Here is a 24,611-nt window from a genome sequence, read left to right on the forward strand (position 1 = left end):
GCGGTAAACCCACTCCCAGGGGCAGAAAGTCCCAATCTGTGGATTTTCCTCCTGGTCCCAGGGGCACCCTCGCTTATTTATTTCCTTTACTCCCGCATCCCGGGAAGCGCCGGAACCCACGGATGCCTGGGTTGTCTTCCTTCTTTTGCCCGCCTCACCCGACACGTTCCTTTAGCTCTTTTCACCTCTGACTCTCACCTTGAGAGAAAGAGCAGAGGAGGGACGACAGAGGGAGCCAACTTCAGCCCCGCGGGCGGCTGGAATTTGGCGCCTCTGTCCCCCGAAGCGGTCGGGTTTGAATATACTTGCAAGAGCACTGACTGCAAGGGGAAGAGAATTGGTGAGGAGGCGAGGGAGGGCGTGTGTGTGTGTGTGTGTGTGTGTGTGTGTGTGTGTGTGTGTGTAAAAATGTAGTGGGGGTGGTGGTTGAAAGCGCTAAACCGGGGGCGGGGGGTGTGGGCTGTCAGAGAATTGCAACTCGCAGGTCCAAGGTGGGCTCGGCTGCGGAGCAGCGTCTGGGCAGCCGCCGCGGCGCTGTCCAGGGTGCTGAAGGCTGCCGCTGTCCAGGGTTCCTGAAGGCTGCCGCGGCGGCAGGAGCCACCCGGACGCTCCGTTCCTGTTCTAGCGACCAAACACGGCCAAAGGTCCCCATTTAGGCGAGTGCAGGGCCCCCTCCACCCGCTCCGTCCAGCCCCCATCGTGGGAAACAAGTTACCTTATGTGCACCCTTTCTCCCTGAACATCGATTGTAACCTGACTTGTTGAGGGGGCGGGGGCGAGGGGGATGGGGGCGAACCAAACTCCGACGGGCGCAGACTTTACCCGGCATTCATTGCCTTAGTAACTAGTAGGGTTTCCTCAAGCTGGCACATTTATATTTACTACTTGGGTTGTAGGTTAGGGTCTCTTTAACCCCCCAAACTCAAGTAAAAGGTGCATTCGTTTTTCGAGTTCATTTTGAAGTAGCGCTTCCATCTCATAATGAGTTTCCAAATTTCTTCTGGAAAAAAGCTGATCTTTTCAAACACTGAAAGTCTCTTAGGGTGAAAGACCCAACCCCCCCCCCCCCTGTCTCCCCTTTCCCGCCTCAAGTCAGTCAACGTAAATGGTGTTCGGGGACCGGGAAGAGACTTGTGGCTGGAGGAGGGGGCGGGTTGGCGGGCTGTCTGCGCCCTCCCGGACGCACGAGGGATAAGGGGACGGGACACATCGCTGTCCGCCGGGACCAGAGCTGCCCGCTAAGCTGTCTCTTCAGCCGATATCGTGACGCGCTGAAATGAATCGGACCGAACAACTATTACCATCACCGACCCCCGAGTTTTGACACAGGTGATAGCAGAGATTTTATTTTCTTCCTTTCTTGCAGGCAGGTTCCAGCTCACCGCGGCCACCACGACATCCATTGTACTCTTGATCAGTTTACCGTGGCGCGCGGGTGAAGCAGGGACGCCTCCTGGGGGCGGAGGTGGCCGTGGAGACCCGACCGAGAGGAGAAGGCGGAGGGGAAGGGAGCGGAGGTGCAGACGGCTGCAGCGTTGGAAGAGCGGTGCTGGCAGTCGGGGCCGAGCCGGAGAGGCGGGCGTGGGGCGTCCCCGCGGTGCGCGCGCGGAGCCGGCTGGCAGGACCAGCGCGGGAAGGCGGCTGGCCGGCTGTGGACCGCGTCCTCATCACGATGGTCCGGCTCCTGCTGGTTTTCTTTCCAGCGATCTTTTTGGAGATGTCCCTTCTCCCCAGAAACCCCGGCCGGGCAGGGTTGCTGTCGGGAGCCTCGTCTCAGCGCTCGGTGGCCAGAATGGACGGAGATGTCATTATCGGGGCCCTCTTTTCCGTCCACCACCAGCCCCCGGCCGAGAGGGTGCCCGAGAGGAAGTGTGGGGAGATCAGGGAGCAGTACGGCATTCAGAGGGTGGAGGCGATGTTCCACACGCTGGATAAGATCAACGCGGACCCGGTCCTCCTGCCCAACATCACCCTGGGCAGTGAGATCCGGGACTCCTGCTGGCACTCCTCCGTGGCTCTGGAGCAGAGCATCGAGTTCATCAGGGACTCCCTGATTTCCATTCGAGACGAGAAGGACGGACTCAACCGCTGCCTGCCAGACGGGCAGCCCCTCCCCGCAGGCAGGACTAAGAAGCCCATTGCGGGAGTGATCGGCCCCGGCTCCAGCTCCGTAGCCATCCAGGTGCAGAACTTGCTCCAGCTCTTCGACATCCCCCAGATCGCTTACTCCGCCACGAGTATCGACCTGAGTGACAAAACTTTGTACAAATACTTCCTGAGAGTTGTCCCTTCTGACACTTTGCAGGCAAGGGCGATGCTTGATATAGTCAAGCGTTACAATTGGACCTATGTCTCTGCAGTCCACACGGAAGGTAGGCATTGCATTGGGGGGAAAAAGGCCATTGAGGAAACCATTGAGGGCGCTGCATGATTTGTTCTTGGGATCACAGTGTCTTCCTTGCTTGTTTCTAGCTCTGTGGAGAGCCCACTTCTCCCTTCTCAGTACACACCCACCCAGGCACTGCCTTTGGTCCCCATTCTGGTATAATTATAGTGTAGGAAGACTGTGTCCCTCATGTTTCTGGGCGTAGCAGGAGCCCAAAAGATGCCCAAATCCCTTGAACAGTATCCAACTGTAGATTTGGGACCCATATGCTTGTTAGCCCTCATTTTCTGAGTTTGTTTTTGGGAGCCTTATTTGTCCAAGGTGGCATCCGGTGGACTGGCTCCGGTTTTCCAAATTTAATGGAATAACTCAATGTAAGCAATTAGACCAAAAAAAAAAAAATTGCTGTCCCCTCAGTTGGCACTGAAAGCTTTATCTTGTCTTGAAGAGCTGAAGGTGTGTCTTTGTCCCAAGGTGCCCCTTTCCACACACAAGAGACTTGCCTGTGAATACTGAATTCATGCAGTCATCACCCCTCCTATATCAGGTACTTATATTTAAATTCTGGAGTGCCTTAGATACAGGGGGAAAGTAAGTAATTGAAATCATTTATTTATTTTCTTTCTACTACATACGTTAAAATTGTCCATATATCCTCACTCCCCCCCCCAAGAATTATCTTGTTTTATGAAAAATAGCACTGATGACCTCTTCAATTTGAGTTTTGGTTTCTAACCTTTTTCTTTTAACACAATGGCTTTGCTCATTTACATTTTAAATTGGGCTAATTATAAATTGTGAGTGAAAGGATAGTAGACATCAGGTTTAAAATGACCTTTTAAAAACTAAGTAGAATTACCTGAGGTTTAACACTTTGATATGTACAGAGTCTTACAGACATGAATTCTTAAAGAACTTCTTTATATACAGATCTTTACTCTTTTCATCTTAGCCTATATACATTTTTAGATAAAATGAGACTTTTGAATCATCTGTTCTTAACTCTCTTGTTAGTTTTATGAAGAAATGAGACCCTGGTTATACATTAATGTCTAGGACAATTCACATGTGTACACTGGCATATGAAGAGACTCTTGAGGATATTGCTTCATTCATATTTCTTAATTAAAATTATATTCTTAATATAAAATTATTAAAAGAAAGGCAATCATCATGCCATCATATTCTTTTAACAGTCACAGTATTCAGTTACTAGCGTAAAGTCTGATGATAGAAATTCAGGAGCATTTTTACACAGTGGTTATAGGGTCATTGGTAATGGAAACTGATGCTTTACTCTATAAAGGGAGCAGAGTCTCCATGACATATAAAAAATAATGCAGAATTATACATTATAATTTCAGACTTTGCTTTTGAGAAAGAGATGTTCTACTGCAATATTGTGACTTCTAACAACTGACTCATGTTTCTAAATCTTGATTTTTAATAGCGATCAGCATACCTCTTTATCAACAAAACTCTCATTACTTTTTTGAGATGCAACTTTAAGTTCAGATATTAATCCCTTACATTATATGTTTAATTCCTTTCATTTTAATGTTTAATATAATTTCCCCTAGTGCTTAGAGAAAACATTTTGAAAGCACAAGTTAAACACTGCTAATTCTCAGCATTAGAGAGATCTCTAAGTGTATGGCTAAATCTAGATTGAATATGGTTAAATTAAATATTTAATAATTCTCTCCATTGAACTAGATAATTGATAGATATCTATTGATAGAACTAGATATCTAGACTATAGATATTAGAAGTGTAAATTCCTCCACCAAGAAGAAATAAATCTTCCTTATTTTTATACAGTAGTTTTATTTTTCATATTTTATTATAAGCTCAGTTTTTTGGGGGTGGAGAGGAGTTGAGAAAACATCTCCTCCTTCCTTCGATCTGTTTTCTAGTTGCCTCACTTTGCTAAAAGTAATTGCTAATAATGGATTTCTTTCTGACAACTAGAATTATGTTTTTGAAAAATTAATTTGACTTGTGTTTGCCAGTTCTGTTGAGGAAGGGCTCATATTAAAAGTTCACCCTTGCGTTAGTTTGGACCTTGTTTTCTTTCTGCCTTCTGACTGGTGTTGTGTGGTGGAGATAATATCTCCATACTATTAACATAGTTGATTCTAGACTAGATTGTGTTCCCAGAATGTAGAACTCACTTTACTGCCTATTTTATAACCAAGAGATTAGGCCTTTTGCCTCGCATTTTATATATGACATTGTATTTTTCTCAAAGAGAATTTGCTTCTCGTATTAGATTTAATAGCTGTGGAAACTAATTTTTTTTTATTTTCTTGTATCTGCAGAGAAATATCACAGCCTCCCTTGTATAAGCTCCAACTAAAAATTTGTTTTTCCTGAGGCTCTGCCCTCCTGCTTCTCAGGGGCCCGTGGTGTACTGGCCTGCAGTCACTTTCTTGCATCATTTAGTAATTTTGCTGCCTTCAAACTGATGGGGTCACCTCCCAGTGACAGTTCCCTGTCAGAAACAAGAGAAGACCACATAATCAGTGTTGTCTCTGCCATTCGGACACTATTCAGGAAGGAATCAGTTTGTGTGTGGATATTAGCAAGGTGGATCTTAGGAATGCTGGGACCTCCAGTGACCTTCACCTCTCCTTTCAAATTTGGCCATTTTCTAGTCAATTTACCATCATAATTTCTTTTATTTAAAGTGAGCCTAGAACAGTTAACATAAAAATAAGTGACTAGACTAGTGTACTCCATTTCTATGGTTACTTTTGGTAGATTTGAAAATCACAGCTGAAGTATCCTATTCTCTGAATAACCCCATTGTTTTTACATCCTTTATTATTTCATTCTATGTCAAGGTTGAGCTTGGAGGTATTTTCTGGTTTTGCTTTTTTAACCAGATGGAATTCAGTTGTGAATTTTTGGCATACTTTTAAATCTTCTATCATGTCATTTGTGCCACACTTGTCCTCTGGTCATGGCAACTGCCAGTTTACCTGACATAAAAGTTACTTTGCATTAGGTTCTCCAGAAAATTTTTTTTGGGGGGTGGGTTCCTGAAGGGAATATTAAAATAGGATCTGCCAAAGGGAGAGAGTGCTGAAGCAACAGAGCTTTATCTACAAATAAAAGTCAATTGCACTTCAGAGAAAGCTGCTCACCTGAAGTGTGTGTCTTTAAACATGCTAAGCATACAATACAGAAATTGTGTTCTTTTTAATTTAATTTAATTTAATTTTTTTTTGTATTTTTCTGAAGCTGGAAACGGGGAGAGACAGTCAGAAAGACTCCTGCATGCGCCCGACCGGGATCCACCCGGCACGCCCACCAGGGGCGACGCTCTGCCCAGCAGGGGGCGATGCTCTGCCCCTCCGGGGGGGGGGGGTCGCTCTGCCGCGACCAGAGCCACTCTAGCACCTGGGGCAGAGGCCAAGGAGCCATCCCCAGCGCCTGGGCCATCTTTGCTCCAATGGAGCCTTGGCTGCCGGAGGGGAAGAGAGAGACAGAGAGGAAGGAGAGGGGGGAGAAGCAAATGGGCGCTTCTCCTATGTGCCCTGACCGGGAATCGAACCCGGGTCCCCCGCATGCCAGGCCGATGCTCTACCGCTGAGCCAACAGGCCAGGGCCAGAAATTGTGTTCTTCTGTGAAGGACTTTTCAGCCAAGGACAATGTATTCCATCCTTGTGGTGCATATGCCTTATCAAACATCAAATTTATCATTCTGAAGGATTGTGAGAAATAGTACTTGAAAGTAATTCTAGTTGATTAAATTCAAAGCATTGGGCAAGTCCAGTAAAAAAAAATCCTTTGAGTTTGTAGGTTTTTTTTTTTTTTTGGATTGGATGCATTTTTATTTAAGTTTTCTCTCTTAGTACTTTGTCTTATAGTGTCAGATGAGCATTGATGTGATAAGGAGCTTAGTGATGTTACTTGCTTTTTGAAAATGTCCACTATAAGGTGTTCTTTTGTTTACAATTACGTTTTCATTATAGTGCACCTTTTTTGACATTTGCTTATATTTTATACGGAATTGGCTCTTCTGGGCTTCTTTTCAAATTCCAATGTGTTTTTTTTCCCCAGAAACTTTTTTTCTATTTACCATAATACTTAATTAGAAAGTCTAATGGCATCAAAGGAAAATTCTCCTAAGTTATAAATACATCAGCTAACTATTACTTTAGCTATTATAATTACATATAAGAATTTTATTTCTAATAAATTTATTTCCTGTCTATGCACCAGTAACTTTATAACTTTCTTAGCATGATTCAAACTTCTTTCACCATAAGTTATCTTAATAAATTTTGTACCTTATCACAAAAATATTGGAGTATTCTGAAAGGTTATTTAGGCCAATCAATTAAAGATACTTAAAACACCACTAACACATCTTAACCAAGACGTAGTTCCCATTTGTTTTAAGTTTCTAATTTGTGATTAGGGTTTCTAAGAGAGGGTGGAAATATAGAACTTAAATTCAGAAGCAGAATTTCATCTGACTATTAGTAAATGTTGCCATATAGTGAACATCTTCCTGAAATTTTGACCAATTCTCCATCGACTACTGAAAGTCGTTCCTCTTCCATGTGATACCCGCATCAATGAATCCTCTCTCTTCCCTGCCCCACTTCACGGGCTCCTTCACCACTGTACTTCAGTTTTTAGTTTCCTCCTCATCGTAGATGACTCAAGTAGACCTGAGGTCAATGATTATCCAAAGTTAGTTTTAAAATATGTGCTGCTACTAGGCCTTATCTACTTCTTTTTATGCTTGAGCAGTTATTATTATATCGAAGAGGAGGGTTTATTTTCCTTTTAAATGTAAAAATTATTAGCTCAAATCTGCCTTACTGGTAAGTTCTGGAATTTGTATTACTTAATTCAACTTAGTATTCTAGCTCTGTATTTTCAGGATTTAACTATGGGCATTAACATTGAGTAAGAGCCTGACCAGGTGGTGGCGCAGTGGATAGAGCATCAGACTGGGATGAGGTTCGAGACCCTGAGGTCACCAGCTTGAGCGCGGGCTCATCTGGTTTGAGCAAAAGCTCAGCAGCTTGGACCCAAGGTCGCTGGCTCAAGCAAGGGGTTACTCAATCTGCTCAAGGTCCACGGTCAAAGCACATATGAAAAAGCAATCAATGAACAACTAAGGTGTCGCAATGCTCAATGAAAAACTAATGATTGATGCTTCTCATCTCTCCATTTTTGTCTATCTGTCCCTGTCTATCCTTCTCTCTGACTCTCTCTCTGTCTCTGTAAAAACAAACAAACAAACAAGCAAACAAAAACTGAGTAAGAGAGGGTCAAGTATAAAGTCCCAGCCCATCACCAGCAGGTTACTCCTTGGCTAGCTTTGGTGGTCACTCAGCCGGCTGTGGGTTCTCTTGGCAGTATGACTTCCCATTACACATGGTATCTCTTTCTAGATAAATAAATATAAGTAGTTTAAGTGAAAATCCATTAAACCAGATATTCAACTCTAATTAAAATTTTACCAAACCTAACACAGTATACAAGAAATTTGAAAACTTGGTCTCAATTGTTAAGTACTTTATAGTCTAAAGCAGTGGTCCCCAACCTTTTTTGGGCCAAGGACCGGTTTAATGTCAGAAAATATTTTCACAGACAGGCCTTTAGGGTGGGATGGATAAATGTATCACGTGACTGAGACAAGCATCAAGAGTGAGTCTTAGACGGATGTAACAGAGGGAATCTGGTCATTTTTAAAAAATAAAACATCATTCAGACTTAAATATAAATAAAACAGAAATAATGTAAGTTATTTATTCTTTCTCTGCGGACTGGTACCAAATGGCCCACAGACCTGTACTGGTCTGTGGCCTGGGGGTTGGGGACCACTGCTCTAAAGGGAGCATAGTTTGGAGACACGTAAACAAGTAAAAATGAATCATCACAGTATAGACATTTAAAAACATGACATTATATAATTTAAGGAACACTAAAAAAATATTGATGAGTATAATTAACTAGGAAAAAGCTACCAAAAAGGGAATTTTGATTAGTTTGTGTGTGTGTGTGTGTGTGTGTCTCCAAAGTTAGAAGCAGGTCAGACAGGCAGTCAGACAGACTCCTGCATGTGCCCAACCAGAATCTACCTGGCATGCCTACCATGGGGCAATGCTATGCCCATCTGGGACCACTGCTCCATTGCAACCAGAGCCATTCTAGCACCTGAGGTGGAGGCCATGTAGCCATCCTCAGCGCCCAGGCCAACTTTGCTCCAATGGAGCCTTGGCTGTGGGAAGGGAAGAGAGAGAGAGAGAGGAAAGAAAGGGGGAGGGGTGGAGAAGCAGATGAGCGCTTCTTCTGTGTGCCCTGGCCGGGAATTGAATCCAGGACTTCCACATGCCGGCTGATGCTCGACCGCTGAGCCAACAGGCCAGGGCCTTGATTAAATATTTTGACTATAACATTTGTAAAAATTAGATTCTATAGCAAGAATGTTCCCATTGGGGATAAAATAAGCTGGTCTGATTGACTGGAGTGAAGAATGTAGGCCAGAAACTAATAAAGATCAACTCAAACGTGGGTTTTATAACCTGTGATTTTGTGATTCTTTAGTGATATGAAAGATAAATAATGGAGAATTCTGAAGCATGTGTCAAAGATTTTTAGCTTCAAGAAAGATATGTCCAAGCAGAGTTTGTTGGGATTCTAAGATCATTAGAAGAAATTGAATTCTTACTGAAATGTGTAGGAGAGATACATTAGATGAGGAAGGAAAAAAAAAACTAACTTTGAAAAGATTAATTATTGTAGAATTCTAGGTTGTTAAAGTAATTGGGAAGAATAAAAGGCATTCCAAAGGAATGCTTCATGGGAGAATTTGTTGTATCAGAGTTAGGAACAAAGCGTGGTCGAAGCTTCCTTTAGTTTTGCAATTCTGGAGGACTGGGAGGATTTTGGTGCAATTAATAGACCTGTGATAAATAGGTTTCCAAACCATGGTCTTTGAGGTTTAAACAGCATGGACTTAGATTTGGTATGCTAAATTTGATGTGAACTTTGGATAAGAGCACATACATTATTAGCAAGAGTTGATATGTGGCTAAAAGAAAACTCAGAGATAGCTGTGATTTCTCTATTTGTGATTTAAAAAAAAGGTGTCGGCCCTGGCCGGTTGGCTCAGCGGTAGAGCGTCGGCCTGGCGTGCAGGAGTCCTGGGTACGATTCCTGGCCAGGGCACACAGGAGAAGCGCCCATCTGCTTCTCAACCCCTCCCCCTCTCCTTCCTCTCTGTCTCTCTCTTCCCCTCCCGCAGCAGAGGCTCCATTGGAGCAAAGATGGCCCGGGCGCTGGGGATGGCTCTGTGGCCTCTGCCCCAGGCGCTAGAGTGGCTGTGGATGCAGCAGAGCGTTGCCCCGGAGGGGCAGAACATCGCCCCCTGGTGGGCGTGCCGGGTGGATCCCGGTAGGGCGCATGCGGGAGTCTGTCTGACTGCCTCCTTGTTTCCAGCTTCCGAAAAATGGAAAAAAAGAGAAAAAAAAAAGGTGTCACCTCCAAGAAACTTGTATCCTTGATTCTCCAGCTGACTTACCTAACTTACCTGGGAACTTAAGGAGTGGCCTCTTTAAGATCTAACCTTTTACATTTTAAACATTTTATAAGGTGAAGTTTTGGAAGCAGTAGTATATAGTTTCTTAACTTCTTTTAAAGAGATTGCTGCTGAACTTAATTGATATTTTTCTTGCATATCCAAAGCAATCATTATGAACATCAATTGTTACAAGCACTGGAATACAGTGGCACTCTTGAAGCCAGTTGAAACACATAAAGCTACTTATTTCTACCACAAATAGCCTCAGATTGCCACACTTTTGAGTTTTCATATTTATATTGTCTTCTACAGTATTAGCTGGATGTATTAAACATATTCTCTAAATTATGTAATTAGTAATTAGTGTTTAGTGAAGAGCTATTATGTGCAAAGGATTAAGGTGAAATGCAAAGACAAGAAATTTATTCTTTTGAGAAATCTCAAACTCTTCTTAATTCTTCTGTGCTACCATCCATAACTTCGTGACTTTGTTTGCTTTGAAACAAATTTTATAAAGCGCTGGCTTCGTAAGGCAGATGACTGTGGCAGCCTTTTTTATGTTTCTATCATGTGACTTGCCAGTTGCCATTCCTCCTTAAGCACTAACACTTTTCTCCTAGTGATCTATGGAGCTAATATACATAGACTGTTTTATGGCTTTTTAATAACTTTCTGGACAGTGGCTGGGTTCGTATCGTCATAAAGGGATTTCTCAGAAGCCGTATTTCCAGCATACTCTTTCGTAAGATCACAGAGGGCTGGGGTACCATAGGCGAGGGCAGAAGGGTTTAATGAGCACCTTCCAACCCCTGCAAAAACAACTCACAATGCATACTGTTCTGATATTAGATTGGAAGCAATATCTCGGCAGGGGAAAGTTGTCAGTTTTCAGGGAAGCTGTAGTTGCAAACCAGACTCAAGCTGGGACATGAGACCTTGTCAAAATGATGTGCTGTCCTGTCCGTCAAAGAGCGACTGTTAGATGTGAAATTTATGTAGAAGCATTTATGTAATTTATGTGTGCAAGTTCTACTTACTTTTTACCCCTAATTTTCTCTATGAATGTCTACAACATTTTAAATCTTAATTTAAATGAAAAAAATTTTTAATTTTCTTCAGTCTCATGCGAAGTTTTGCTTTTTTAAAGTTAAGGCATTTTGGTACCAAATATAAAACATTGATGTTTTTATAGAGACAATTTATTGGTTCAGGCAGAAATTGGTAATCTGAAATCCTTATTCATCAGTTTTAAAATAATCTATTTTAGTCACTTTATGGCCAGCAAATTGCACATTCAAGGCAATTATTTAAAGAATTCAGATAATAGCTTCAACTGTCAATTGAAATACAGGAAGATTTGGGGGGAGCTGTTCTTTGATCAACACGTAATTTATTTTGCTTTCTAACAAAGACAGGATCATTTAGTCACTGATAAACACACATGTCTGCTATGTGTCAAACACTGGTCTTGGTGCTAGGACCACATAAATTAAAAGAATAACAGCTATTCTTAGTAGTGGTACTTTCATCATTATTATCCTCCAGGGTCCCAAAGTCTGTTGGGACATAGAACTATATAAGTAGTTATAAATTCATAGGTTACAAAAAGTTACAAGTGAATGCACAAAAGACTATGGGAAACACTATATGTTCATCTCAGTTTTATTTGTAAAATGTGAACCATAATTGTTACTATACACTCTACCTAATAGAAGTGTTTCAGAGACCAAGAAGATGGTATAATTGGCTTTCATCTGTTTTTGCTCAACTATCACCAAAAGAGATGAATTCTTAAGGTATTAGCTCTTCTTAACTGAATATTGAACAAATGCGTGAAACTCGTTCATCTGTTTTTTTACCCTAAAACCTAGTAACATAACATAAAAATGAAATTCATGGTTAAAATAAAAGTGCAGTACTTACCATAGCTTTTAGAAAGCTTTCTCATGTTATGAATGAGAAAACAGGGGCCCAGGGAAATAAAGACGATTTGCCCAAGACCATAAAATTTGTTAGTAGCAAAGGCAGAACTAATACAGCCTCCTGTTAGATACTTAAACCAAGGGTCATATTTATTTATTTATTCCATTTATTGAGTTTGAACAAAATGAACTAACAAGCAAAACAGAGAGAGACTTTAGAGAGCAAGTTGACAGCTGTGGGTGGGGGTTGGGTGGGAGCGGTGGAGGGATTGAGCAAAAAAGAAAAAACTCATGAGCATGGACAGCAGTGTAGTGATGAGGGGAGGGGGAGGAGGGAGAGGGGAGGGTGTGGGGGAGATAAATAGTGTTTGTTTATATTTAAATCACATGATCCACCCTCATACATTTTTACCTTCTGTGAGGTTTTATCATCCAGCCCAGCAACATTGTTCCCAACCTTGCCACTGCCATTGAGCAGCTTCCCGAGCCTCTTCCGTCACTGGAAGGTCATTCTTGTTGCTGACACGCTGAGTCTTCCTTTCAGTGTCAACCCTTGCCATACATTTGGGTGTTTGCAGCATTCACATGTGTGACTCACCAATACCGATCCGATCCTCAGAGTTCATTCATCTCAACTCTATGCCTTTCGCCTGCTCCTCAGCCACCCTGCCACCCTGACCACGGTCTGGAGTCCTGACAGCATCAAGGATGGTTCTGTTTCTGGGCCTGTTCCCACCAGGGAGCCCCTGAACCATGGGAGCCTCTTCTTCTCGCTTCTCTTGCTCCCAACTTCTCCTGCTCTCTGCATTTCCCTGCAAAGTCTGGACCAAGGCTTTTTCCTGATCTAATTTCTCCTGTGGATCTAAGCTGCCCTATCCTTGTATTGGTGCTTGTCACCATGTTGTGATAAAGCTCCTTTTTCAGAGAAAGTGAGCTGCCAACGTAAAATGGCTACTCTGATGAAGCTCTACTTGAGGTGATTATAAGTTTGTCATTTTCCCCAGCTCTTTCAGTGCAGGAAAATAAAGACTAGAAAAGATTACTTTATTTTTTTAATGAAAGAGGAAGGAATATCAATCATTCTTGTGAGGGCTGTGGTCCAGAGTGGCAGATCATATTAGCTCAGACAGCTCTGTGGCATCCTCCCTACACCCAGGTGTGCTTCAGATAAGGATAAAACATTAGAAGAGAATGGTTAAGGTTGAATTTAGGGGTCAGAGAGAAGATTGACCCAAAGAGGTGATGGAATGAACCCTGCTTAAGGATTCATCAGGGTAAAATATAGAAAAAAACAATCCCTTAAGTTTATTGTAAAGATGAGATGAGAACTGCGCATAAAGCCAGACAAAGGTAAGATGCTGTTAGTGTTGTCAGGCTAGCCTAACTGTAATTAAGAAGGCGTCCTTAGTCTACTAGGTGAGCCTGCATGAAATAGATACTAAAATGTTCCGCGGCAAGCGTATGCAGATAAAAAAAGGGAGATGTCTATCTTGCAGATTTGCTAATACGAACAGTACATTTGGATTCCTATGTTGTCCTTTCTTAACAATTGTACCCACAGCATGTGCCCCTGTGTGCAAGCCCTTTGGTCGGACAGCTTGCTCTATAGTTATTGTTAGACACTCTGAGGCAGTTTCCTCTGTTTTCTGTGGTGTTAGGACTCATTTTTAATTTGTTTGTTACAATGAATAGAACAAAAATGATCAATAAACAAATTGCTGACAGTGTTTTCAAAAAAGAAACTGTTTACAATAGGATTTAAATGGTAATATTAGGATATTGAAACAGTGGAAACAACTTCCCATAAACAAATAATATCCTTTTTATTCTGAATAGATATATTGTTCTATTTTCACTTTTTGGTCAACAGGTATTACTCTGTTGGTAAAGAAGAATACATATTCAGATCTCTATCTTAATGAAACAAATGTTTAGCGAGCATCTTCTCTGAGCCAGACCCTCAGCTATAGTTATTGATGACCAGAGATAGATGAATTATACTTCCTCTATCAAGAAGTTCACGGTGTAATGATCACCAGTCAGTTTGATAAATGCAACCATAGGAATAGGAATGACCCTGAGAGGTAAGAGAAAGAAATGTGCCTGACTTTCACTGGGAACAGAAGAAAAAGTGATGAAACACCATAGAAGCTCTGAAGGGAGGTGACGTTTGAAGTTCACTCCATTAGAGGAGTAAGAGTGCACAGAAGAATGAATGTAAGTAGAAGTCCCAAGAAAAAGAATAGTTAAGGAACTCTAAATAAATCACAAATTCGAAATGTATAGTCAGGGACAAGAAGTGGGTCATTGGTCAAAGATCTAGAAAGAAAGGTAAACCTGAGAATTATCAGCAGACAGCTGTGGTTAAAACCACCGAGTGGATGACTTTGCCCAGGGAGAGGAAATAGCCTGAAAAGAAAGGGCCGGACTGGACTAGGAGAAGGCTTTCCTTTGAGGAGTGATGAGTTTGGGGAGGAGGAGAAAAGAGATTTGAAAATAACATTTGGTAGCCTTGGTTTTCTCCATTATTCAGTGAGAGGGATGGACAGGAAAGGGGAGCAGGTCAAATACAGACAGAGCAAATGTTCAGAAGGCCCAACTGAGATTGGAAGCCGTGTATTTCTACTAGTGTCAGTTCATATTATTTTGATATTCTCTCCAGTGGTGTGCAACTCCCAACGCAAATGAGGCATCTATGTTTTTTGAGCTGTTCATTAACTCGGCCACCTGCTGGCCTGATGTCCAAACACCAGGAACTTTCTTTAGTTAATTACATAGGATACCAGGTGCTTACCAGAGATCAGAGCCTAGAGTTATCCTTTATTCCAGTTTTTGGCACAAGGCCTGATGAGAGAATTGATAGTTAAGAATATTATCTAAAAGATCATTATCAACCAGTTAGCATAAGATTAAGTTTTTATAATACCACATAACTGACTTTTTTTTTTTACTCTTTCTGAAGAATTACCTTTTTTCCCTTAAATTGCCATTTGATATTGTCCTTTTCATTTCTTAAAGGGCAGAACAAGAATTGGAAATGTGAATAATATTTTGTAATTCTTACCTATTTTTGTTAAATTAATGGCTATTATGTTGTTCAGTGCCCTTTTTATAAAGTCTATTTAAAAATTATTCTTTTAAAATTTTAATACTATGAAATCATTTATCTCTCTTGAGGAACTGACATGTTTTATCCTAATGGGTTATGAGAACATTATATTTTATGTTTTTCTCTTTGCCAACCAGGAAGCTCAAAGCTAAATTATGCTCAACCATAGAAAATGTGAAGATGACAGCTTCTTCCACTTTACTTCAACAACATTATTTCATACTTTTTATAATCATAAGTTTTCTCAACTTCATTGTAAAAAGAGACAGGATATCGATATGTATGTGAATGGAAGCGACTTGACCGTAGTTTTTGTGTGTTCTAATGCTTATGACAGGCTGAAAGTTGTTTGTTTTTTAACTGTGAAAGGTGTGGAGGGGGAGGTTACCTTCAATCATAGTTGAATATGGTAAAGATGGAAAAAAATATTTCTATGTATTTGGTATGTATAGAAGAATCCTGAGCATTCATCTTGTACGAGAGGAGAATCATGCCCCCTCAGTTAGTGGGAAAGTCTGTCCTCCAGCTCAGTGATGCTCTGCTGGTCGGTGTCTGTTCCTTCAGCGTGTGCTAGGGTCAGCTGGGTGGCTGTGCCAGCTCTTCTGCCCTGCTGGGCAGGGTGTGTGTGGATGGAAGTTCTCCACTACGCTCACCACTCAGCAGGGCTGCCGTGCCTCTGTAATGCATGACGGACTTTTCCTGCTTTCCCTCTTCTTATCCTTAGGGAATGATACATCTGTTTGTACAATGACTGTTCAGTGACAAATGGAGAGGGACCTTGCTTCTTACTGACTCTCTAACTTTTTCTGATAGACTCATCAGGTACTTTCCAGACCACACTCGCTCATAGGCTGGTTGCTGCTTTTGCTGAGTGTGCCAGGCAGCTCAGTACCCACGATGCTGTCCTCTGCTTCGTTGTCCTTTGAGCTAAGGTCAACATGATTGAGCTTGGAAAACTGAGACTGCAGCAGGATGAGACCCAAATAACAGCCCAGGTCTCTCACTCGTGTTAGTATAGACGGTCGTTAAATCACAGACAGCAGAGGGAGGCCCTAGGCACTGATATATGTAAAGGATGATTTACCCTTGGTTTTCAACTAGAAATGCCAGATTTGAAACTATAAAAAGGCAGAGTTCATTTTTTCTCCTCTGTTGACACATGCTAAAGAAAGCCTTAGCATGTAATTTCCTTGATATGTCATTTTAAAAGTAAAATTTTACTTGAAACAACTTCAGAAAGTTGAAAAATATTGAGCGAGCGATTAATTTTTGAAGTGCTCATATTCTCCCTTTCAAGAGATTATTTTTAGGCTCCCCTGGAAGAGTGCTTTTCAAACTTTGGTGCATGCAGATCACCCGGGAAACCACAGGTTCCGATTCTGTGGGCCCGGGAAGGACCTGAGAGTGTGCGTTTGACTGGATTCTCGGGGGGCGTGGGAGCCCATATGCCACAGCGCGGGCAGAACCTCTGTGAGTCTCTTCCAGGGATGGACTTTTCGTGATGGTGCCCTGTACACGCTTTCTCACATACTTATGAATTATTTCCTTCAGAGTCATTTGTATATGTCTCAAAGCAATGTTCTATGCTCCTGAAATAGGCAAAGAATGGCTTTTAATATGTGCATATTTAGAAGATTATACTAAAAATGTTAAACTATTCATTTCTTATATTCAATGACTTCTTAAAATATGCATTAGCTAGCCCGAATAATTACTGAATGTAGTAGCATTGTAGTTAATCAAATTTCTCACGTCATGTATGCCTTCTTCTAGAATATTCTGCCCCAGTAAATATCTCCTCTAATGGGAGATAAATTCCCGGAGGAGTGGATCTCAGTTGTGTTTTGTTCACTGTCGTGTCCCCAGAAATTAGAGGAGTGCCTTCCACATAGTAGACAGTCAATAAATATTTGTTTAATTGATGCAAGTAAGGAAGGCTTTTGTTTCCATTTCTTCCTTTCTGCCTCAGTAAGGAGTTTGATGATTTAAGAGCTCGCCGGGCTCTTCACATCAATTCTTATTGCCTAGCACTATAAATGTAAATGAAGCAAGATAGTAGACTAATTATTCAATTTCCAAGATGCAATCACCTTGGAAGTTTTTGTTTTTTTATTAGTTCTTCATAAATAATTTTTCTTTTTTTCTTTGCTTCTTTCTTATGGTCATAGAAGACAGCAAAGAAATACCTAATTAATTTCATGTTTTCTGGGTGGACTCCTCTTAACTAATATCCCTTCTCACCTTTGACCTTTCAAGTAATGGAAAAAAAGTCACTACATTTAAGTCAGTTAAAACTCTCAGTTTGTTATATATATTTTTTCTTCCAGTTTATGAATATTGGTGTTTGACAGTCTCCATCCTCTTTTAGCCTTTAGTGTCCACACGAAGTGGGCAGTGTGCCAAGTGGGAGAACCTGGGTTTGATCTCACTTTCTCCATCAGATACCTGTGACTCTAGGCAAGCCAGCAAACGACTCTCAGTGGTCTTCTCATCTCTAAAGGGTCTGCCATATCTTCCTTCCAGACCACCATTATGAACCAGTGTGGAGCTGCTAGTTGTATTATTGTGTTGTACTATAGCTTATATTATTTTCTCATTTTGACTGTCAATAACTGCCTCCTGGACATTGCTTTTCTCAGGAAGTTGTAAGCAACCATTTCTACTTAGCTTTTATTTAAAATGGTAGATTTGGTGTTGAAGGAAACATTTCTCTCAGTCCCTGGACTTGAAAACAGCAATGAGCGGGTAGGGGACCTGCCTGCAGGTGCACACAGATAGCTATGCACGAGGAAGGACTGCCATTGGAGCCCAGCATCTCCACGCTATCATCTGAGAAGCATCTCCAGGTCACGGACCTTTATCTCTCCATATGCTTTGTCTGCTCTCTGTTTTCTGTCACCCTTAATCTCTCTATGTTGGCTTGAAGGGCAAGCCTCAGCTTCATATCAATAAGCCAACCAATGTATTCATTTATTCGACAAACACAGATCCTACCAGCCAGCCATCAGTGTGCCAGGCATCAGAGAGCGACAGTGAATCCAGGTTTCAGATGTCAATCAAATTTGGTAGCATAGGCAAATATCCATAAGAAATTATACATATATTGTATTTGGAGTAAAAATATATTGAGAATATATATGATATTGTGATACTACAGTAAAATAATATTATAAGTGTTTCCAGACTTTATGGAAATCCTGTAGTCCCTGCCATTGCTTATAGTCCAGAAGGAGAGATAGAGAAATAATTACTGCCACATCAGCATGTGGGTGAGTGTGGAGGTTCATGGAGGTGATATTACTTCTAGGTGGGGACATTAGGTAGGTATGTTGGAATAAGTGGCATTAGAGCAGGTCTTGGGTGCTAGCTAAACTTGCAGATGAAATTTGGATGGAAAAGGAATTTCCCATGAAGGAAATCATGTAAATAAGGGCTCTGACTAAAATGCTAACAGATACATAGTGAATGGTGAAGTGTTTCATTTGTTTGCACTAGAAGTTATCTAAAAGGGGATTGTGGAAGAATTGATTTGAAAATTAGACCCAGATATCCCAGAGCTCTGAGAATGTCAGAGTTTGAATCTTTTATCTGACAATTTAGTCAAAATACAGTAGAACCACTTTGGTGAATTTCTTCCAAAGACTAATAAATAAGGAGTATTTTTACATTTTTCTGCCCACTCATTTTTTTTCTTCCTTCTTGAAGCATTTGTATTAGAAAGTGACACTTTTGTAGGAAAGCCACCTTTGTGTGTGTGTGTGTGTGTGTGTGTGTGTGTGTGTGTCTGGTAAACTGTCATTAACCCGTCCACTTCTATTTCCATAGTAATATAAATATTTGATTGAAAGAAGTATATTGGTGCACGGATAGCAACGTTTCGCAGCTAGAGTTGCAGCCTCTGTGGACATGTGGCCCGCCTCTCAGTGAAACAAAAAGCATATTACAAGCTGGTTTCTCAGCTGTGAAATGCCACTACTTAGGTCACATGCCTCAGTGAAAAAAACTGCCAGGAGCAACGCCTTCTCCTTGGCAGAGAGGCGTGCCACCTGTCACCCAAAGCTGCCATCCCCTCTGGCATCGCACGGATAACTTTGAATCGCTTCTGCACATGGGGAGGTTGTGTTCTCTGCCTTTTGTAGCACATTTCTGGGTATTTATCTGGTGTAGAGTTCATTCTGGAACTCTTTGAATGGGGAATTGTCACCCATACTTATCAGGGTCAAATCAGTCCGGAAGAATTGTTGTAACCTAAGGGATAATAAAAACATAAATTTTTTTAAATTTTTTTTATTATTTTATTATTTTTTTTATTTTTCTGAAGCTGGAAACAGGGAGGCAGACAGACTCCCGCATGCGCCCGACCAGGATCCACCCGGCACGCCCACCAGGGGCCGATGCTCTGCCCATCCGGGGAGTTGCTCTGCCGCGACCAGAGCCACTCTAGCGCCTGGGGCAGAGGCCAAGGAGCCATCCCCAGCGCCTGGGCCATCTTTTGCTCCAATGGAGCCTCGGCTGCAGGAGGGGAAGAGAGAGACAGAGAGGAAGGAGAGGGGGAGGGGTGGGGAAGCAGATGGGCGCTTCTCCTGTGTGCCCTGGCTGGGAATCGAACCCGGGACTTCCGCACGCCAGGCCGACGCTCTACCACTGAGCCAACCGGCCAGGGCCTAAAAACATAAATTTAAATAAAATTAAAATTAAAATAAAAAAAACATAAATGTTCTTCCGTGTGGAAGATGGCCTATGACAGGCATATATCTACTCAACACCTCGCCGTGAAACCACCTTGGTGCCATGATAAGATTACACTTTATGTCCATCCTTAATAGCATGCGAGGACTCCTGGAAATGGGCCTTAGAGAGCACGCTTTCTGGCTCCACTAGAGACGATGTCATATTAACTTTCATGGCATAGAAACTAAGAAACATAATTCAAATCTTCACAGGCAGGTAAAACATTTCTTACACCATGTACCTAATTTTAGATTTCCCCCATATCTGCAAGATCTGACAGGGTGTTAAGCACCAAGTAAGTGCTTGATAAACACATGTTAAATGGATAACCACATCATGGTCCCGTGAGAAGGTAATCTAATAGGTATTTGGGCTGACCATAATATTGGAATTCTTTGGCTTCCTATTTCTCTAAGAAGAATAAATTCAAAACAAATAATGACCCACCTTTATGAAAAGATACAAGTTCCTCCTGCAATAATAATGCCATCACACCACAGTGTTATACTTAAGAGTTTAAAACATGTTTTCTGTTCCATTTTTGAGTGGTTCAAAAAAACCCCTATATTAAAATGCATACATTCAAAAAATTTAAAATTTTATTCTCATTTTTTTCTACCTGTTCTTGTTCTTGGTTGAATTATGTTTGACCTAAAAAGTTTGACTCTTAATGCCCCATACCTCAGAATGTGACCTTGATAGGAGATAGTCTTTGCAAAGATGATCAAGTTAAAATGAGGTTATTAGGATGGGCCCTAATCCAAGATGACTGATGTTCTCAAAAAAGAGGAAATGTGTCTGTCTATTCAGACATACAAACAGGGGAAACACCATGTGAACATGAAGGTAGAGATTGGTGATGGATCTATAAGCCAAGAATACCAAAGATTGCCAGCAAAACACCGGGAGCTCTGGGAGAGACCTGAGACAGACTCTCCCAGATGGTCTGCAGAAAGAATCAAGCCTGCTGACATCTTCATCTTGGACTTCTAGCCTATAGAACTCTGAGACAATATACTTATGTTATGTAGGCCACCCCATCTGTACTTTGTTACAGCAGCTGTAGGACACTGGTCAGTTCTTCCCAGGTTATCATATTGCTGAGAAGAATTAGTCTTTATGGCACAACTGATGCTCATCTGCTTTAGAAAGTTTCTTTTTTTTATTTTTATTTTTTATTTTTATTTTTATTTTATTTTTTTTATTTATTTATTCATTTTTTAGAGAGGAGAGAGAAAGAGACAGAGAGGGAGAGAGAGAGAGAGAGAGAAAGAGAAGGGGGGAGGAGCTGGAGGCATCAACTCCCATATGTGCCTTGACCAGGCAAGCCCAGGGTTTTGAACTGGCGACCTCAGCATTTCCAGGTCGACGCTTTATCCACTGCGCCACCACAGGCCAGGCTAGAAAGTTTCTTAAACTGTAACCTCCCCCCATGTCTGACTTGCCACCTTCTACTCAGAAACAGTAATATAATGTGGATGTCTGTTTTATTATTGAAAAATAATAACCATGGCAGCACTCTTGGTTGAGCATTTATTGTTTGCCAAGCACTGTGCTGATGGTTGCATGTACATTACTTCATTGGATATCCCCAATAACCCTGTAAGGTAGGAACTATTATTCTAGAAAGATTTTAAAAATGTCTGTCTAAGTCACATAGGTAAAAAATGACAGATAAAGGGTCAGAATGAATCATTCTCACCCCAAACCCCAAGCATCTGGCTACAACATAATCTGCATAAAGAAGCACTACCATACTCATTACCGTGGGGCTAAATATTGTCGAAATTTGAATGCCTATTTAAATATGTAAGGAAGTATAAATAACCAGAGAAAGATCATATTACCACAAGTCAGTGTTTGTACTGGTCTCAGATGGTCAGTAACCAATATCATGGCTGGACCAGCCCTGTGGTTCTTGTTATGATTGCAAGAAGTCCCTCAGCAATAACCATCAGGAAACTTTGAAAAGATACAGTTTTATTACTTATGACACCTGGAAATTACACAACACATCAGGGCCGCACAATGAGGTCATGGGTTGACAGACAGAGAACACAGGCCTGGGTTCTGCTTTTATTGGGGTGGAGACTGGAGGCATGGAGTTTCCTGGGGTTCACTCGTTACTGGTGAATTTAAAACACGAGAGTGGGGATTTAAAATGCGGGAAGAGAAAGAAACCAAGTAGCCCAAATGGCCAGTTATTGAAAGCAGTCAAGATCTCTAAAACAAGAGAGCCTCAGAAGGAGGCAACTTGGCTGTTTGTGTAGTGCAGGAGCTGTACTGTGCTTTTGGAGAGAGCTGTCTCTCTGAAATAGATGTCTGGGACAACGGAAGCTTAAGTCAGGTATCTGTATTACAAAAAAGAAAAAAATAACAGTCAGGGTTTACAGTACAGTCAGACACAGTCTTAAAATAAATCAGGTTCTTGATTCACATTCTATCCAGTATGTATTGGATAGCATTATATCTAATGCCTGTCTTGGTTGACCAGGAGGACTACTTAGCCTAGATCATTACCACTTCAGAAAAAGTAGACAATAAATGCATACTGGGTTTTCCTTTTCGCTTTTCTTTATGTCCTGAGATGTGTATCTCTCTAGAGAAGGTGGTTTTACCCTGAAGCTTGCTTCTTTTGGCTGTAGAAAGACAGTCAGAGAGAAGCATTGTCAGAGCATTAAGATGGCTATGCATTGATTTGTTTTAAAGAATTCCTGTTGTTTCTTGGAAAACCTTCAATTTGTAAATCCTGGAAATGATGACAAGAAGACATGGCTTCTTTTTTTTCTGTATTCAGAAAAATCCTGTATTAAAAAAGAAAAAAAAATACACACCTCTATTTTTAAAACAAGGGAGATTTTTCAGTGGGCTAAGGAGAAGAAAGTCTTTTTCCTCTCTGGAAATTTCTAGGGCTTTAGGATAGGGGCGTTTACTACACTAAAAAAAAAAATTGACAGTACCTGAACTGACTCATTCTGAAAAGCAGAATGTATACACGGCCAATTGATTTTTTTGTGGAGTGTTCATGTGGAAGCCAGTCTTTATTTGGTTCCCAGTGTGATTATGGACATTTGTTTATGAGATTCTTGGATTGGTGTAAAAGGAATTTAGGCATTATATGTGGTTGGACTGAACGAACCCCCAAATCTAAGAAGCTATGATTTTTATGAGTAGGGGTTCACCGAGTCTAGGGCTTTGTAACAGAGCAGTGTGACCATCCCTTCCTAGAAGAGGTCACCAATGACTGGCACACCAGTGAAGTTATCAGCTTTTGCAGTTTTGGCTCCTCCCTTGGTAGTTAGTGTTCAAGCACATGCATAGTAAACTGTGTGGACACAAGGAAAGAGCTTAATGGTTAGAGTGGCTTTTGAAGTGACACCTGGTATCTTAACCTATCTTTGTCATATTTGAGCTGTGTGACTTTAGACAACTCACTTAACCTCTCTGAGCCTCACTCCTCAAATTGGTAAACTGAAGATTTTAATTGCACCAACTTCCCATGGGATTAAATGAGAAAATGACTAGCATATAATTAGAACTCAAGAAAATTCATGTCTAATACATATAAGCTAATAAAGGAGTGGTGTGATGTGGCATGTTTTACTTTAGTTAGCTTCTATTGGGTGTGGCCTTCTCTCCTTTTGTAAAAATGTTACCTTTAAGAAGCAGCATAGAATTTATTGGTATCCTCTCTGAACTGATTTTCATCTGGAAAAATTTGAGCATTTAATAAGCTTCTGTTAACAGGCAGTACCTGCAGAAAGTGTAGTGCTTAACGCTATTTTCAGTTACTATCTCAGGGTTATCAGAAAACCATGGCGGAGTGGGCGTGGCAGATTGGCCAGGAGGGGAGAACCACACTTGCACAGGCCATTTGGAGGACATGAAGGTTATTCCTATTTCATAATTTTTATTTGGTTCTGGCTATGACATGGCATGTGTTTCCTGAAGGTCCCTGCTGGTCATCTTTAATCATCATCACTATCATTTCCTAATCACCCTTACATAATCTTGGTTTCTAGAAAGTAGCGGCTTCTACTCTCTAAAAGGTTGAAATCTGAAAGGGATTGCACCAGGAAGTAGTGGACACACAGGTATGGGCTTCGAGTCATGCCCATCAGATCAGGAGGCTGAAAAGGAGATCCCTGTAGTCCTGATTGTAACTCTTTTTGAGGGTAGGATCCCTTTTATCGTTTCTGTATTTCTAACAGTACCGATTACTGTACAACTCTTTACACAGATTGCAACTATTAGTTGAAATAAATCCTCCTTTTTAAGAGTAGGGATTGTTTTTCAGAATTGTGAGGCAAAAGATATTCTTTATTTGCCTTAAGAAGGGAATTAGAGATTTGAGGGTGTTTTTGTATTCAAACTTTCCTAAACATATTTACTGCATTACCTTTCCCTGCCTTATTATCTCCGGGGCCATAAACTCAGCTGTCTTAAATCTTCGCCTCTTCCGTAGTGCAGTGATTTTTCACTGCGCGAGTTTTAAACCTGTCCATACCCAACTTGACCTGCAGAGGTTCTTTGTGATGGAGCCTGGAGAGCCCTGAAAGGGTAAATGGGTGAGCCTCTTCTGGTTTCACCTGGGATCAACTGAACCGTCTTTCTTGACACTAACCAGGGACCTTCTTGCCATCCTTACACAGTTGTAGGGCGCCCCCTCTTGGAGGCCCTGGTATTAGTAGCGTCCTCTGGCTGGAAACTACTTCCCTCAGATGTAGTGATTGGCTGCTGCTTTTCATGCAGGCCTCACTTAGTTCGAATGCCATTTCCTCAGGAGAGCTGTCTCTACCCAACATATCACACTTCTCCTCTTACTTTCTATCCTATTGCTTCATTTCAGGACTTTATGCCATTTATGACTGTTTAAAATTGTCTCATTTATGCAATTCTTTACATATTGTTAA

The 24,611-nt window shown here is 41.5% G+C and overlaps 1 protein-coding gene across 3 annotated transcripts in view; it reads left to right on the forward strand.

Annotated features, from left to right (window-relative positions):
- Nucleotides 1–1,586: 1,586 nt before the first annotated feature.
- The window catches only part of GRM1 (glutamate metabotropic receptor 1), a 364,370-nt gene continuing 341,345 nt past the window's right edge, over nucleotides 1,587–24,611 (forward strand). For all 3 annotated transcript variants that reach the window (XM_066248071.1, XM_066248073.1, XM_066248072.1), the window contains exon 1: nucleotides 1,587–2,372. In XM_066248071.1, the coding sequence (XP_066104168.1) occupies nucleotides 1,673–2,372 (700 nt within the window). In that variant the 5' untranslated portion in view covers nucleotides 1,587–1,672. The remainder of the gene's footprint in view (nucleotides 2,373–24,611) is intronic.

This window comes from Saccopteryx bilineata, chromosome 12, assembly GCF_036850765.1.
Source record: "Saccopteryx bilineata isolate mSacBil1 chromosome 12, mSacBil1_pri_phased_curated, whole genome shotgun sequence".
NCBI lineage: Eukaryota > Metazoa > Chordata > Mammalia > Chiroptera > Emballonuridae > Saccopteryx > Saccopteryx bilineata.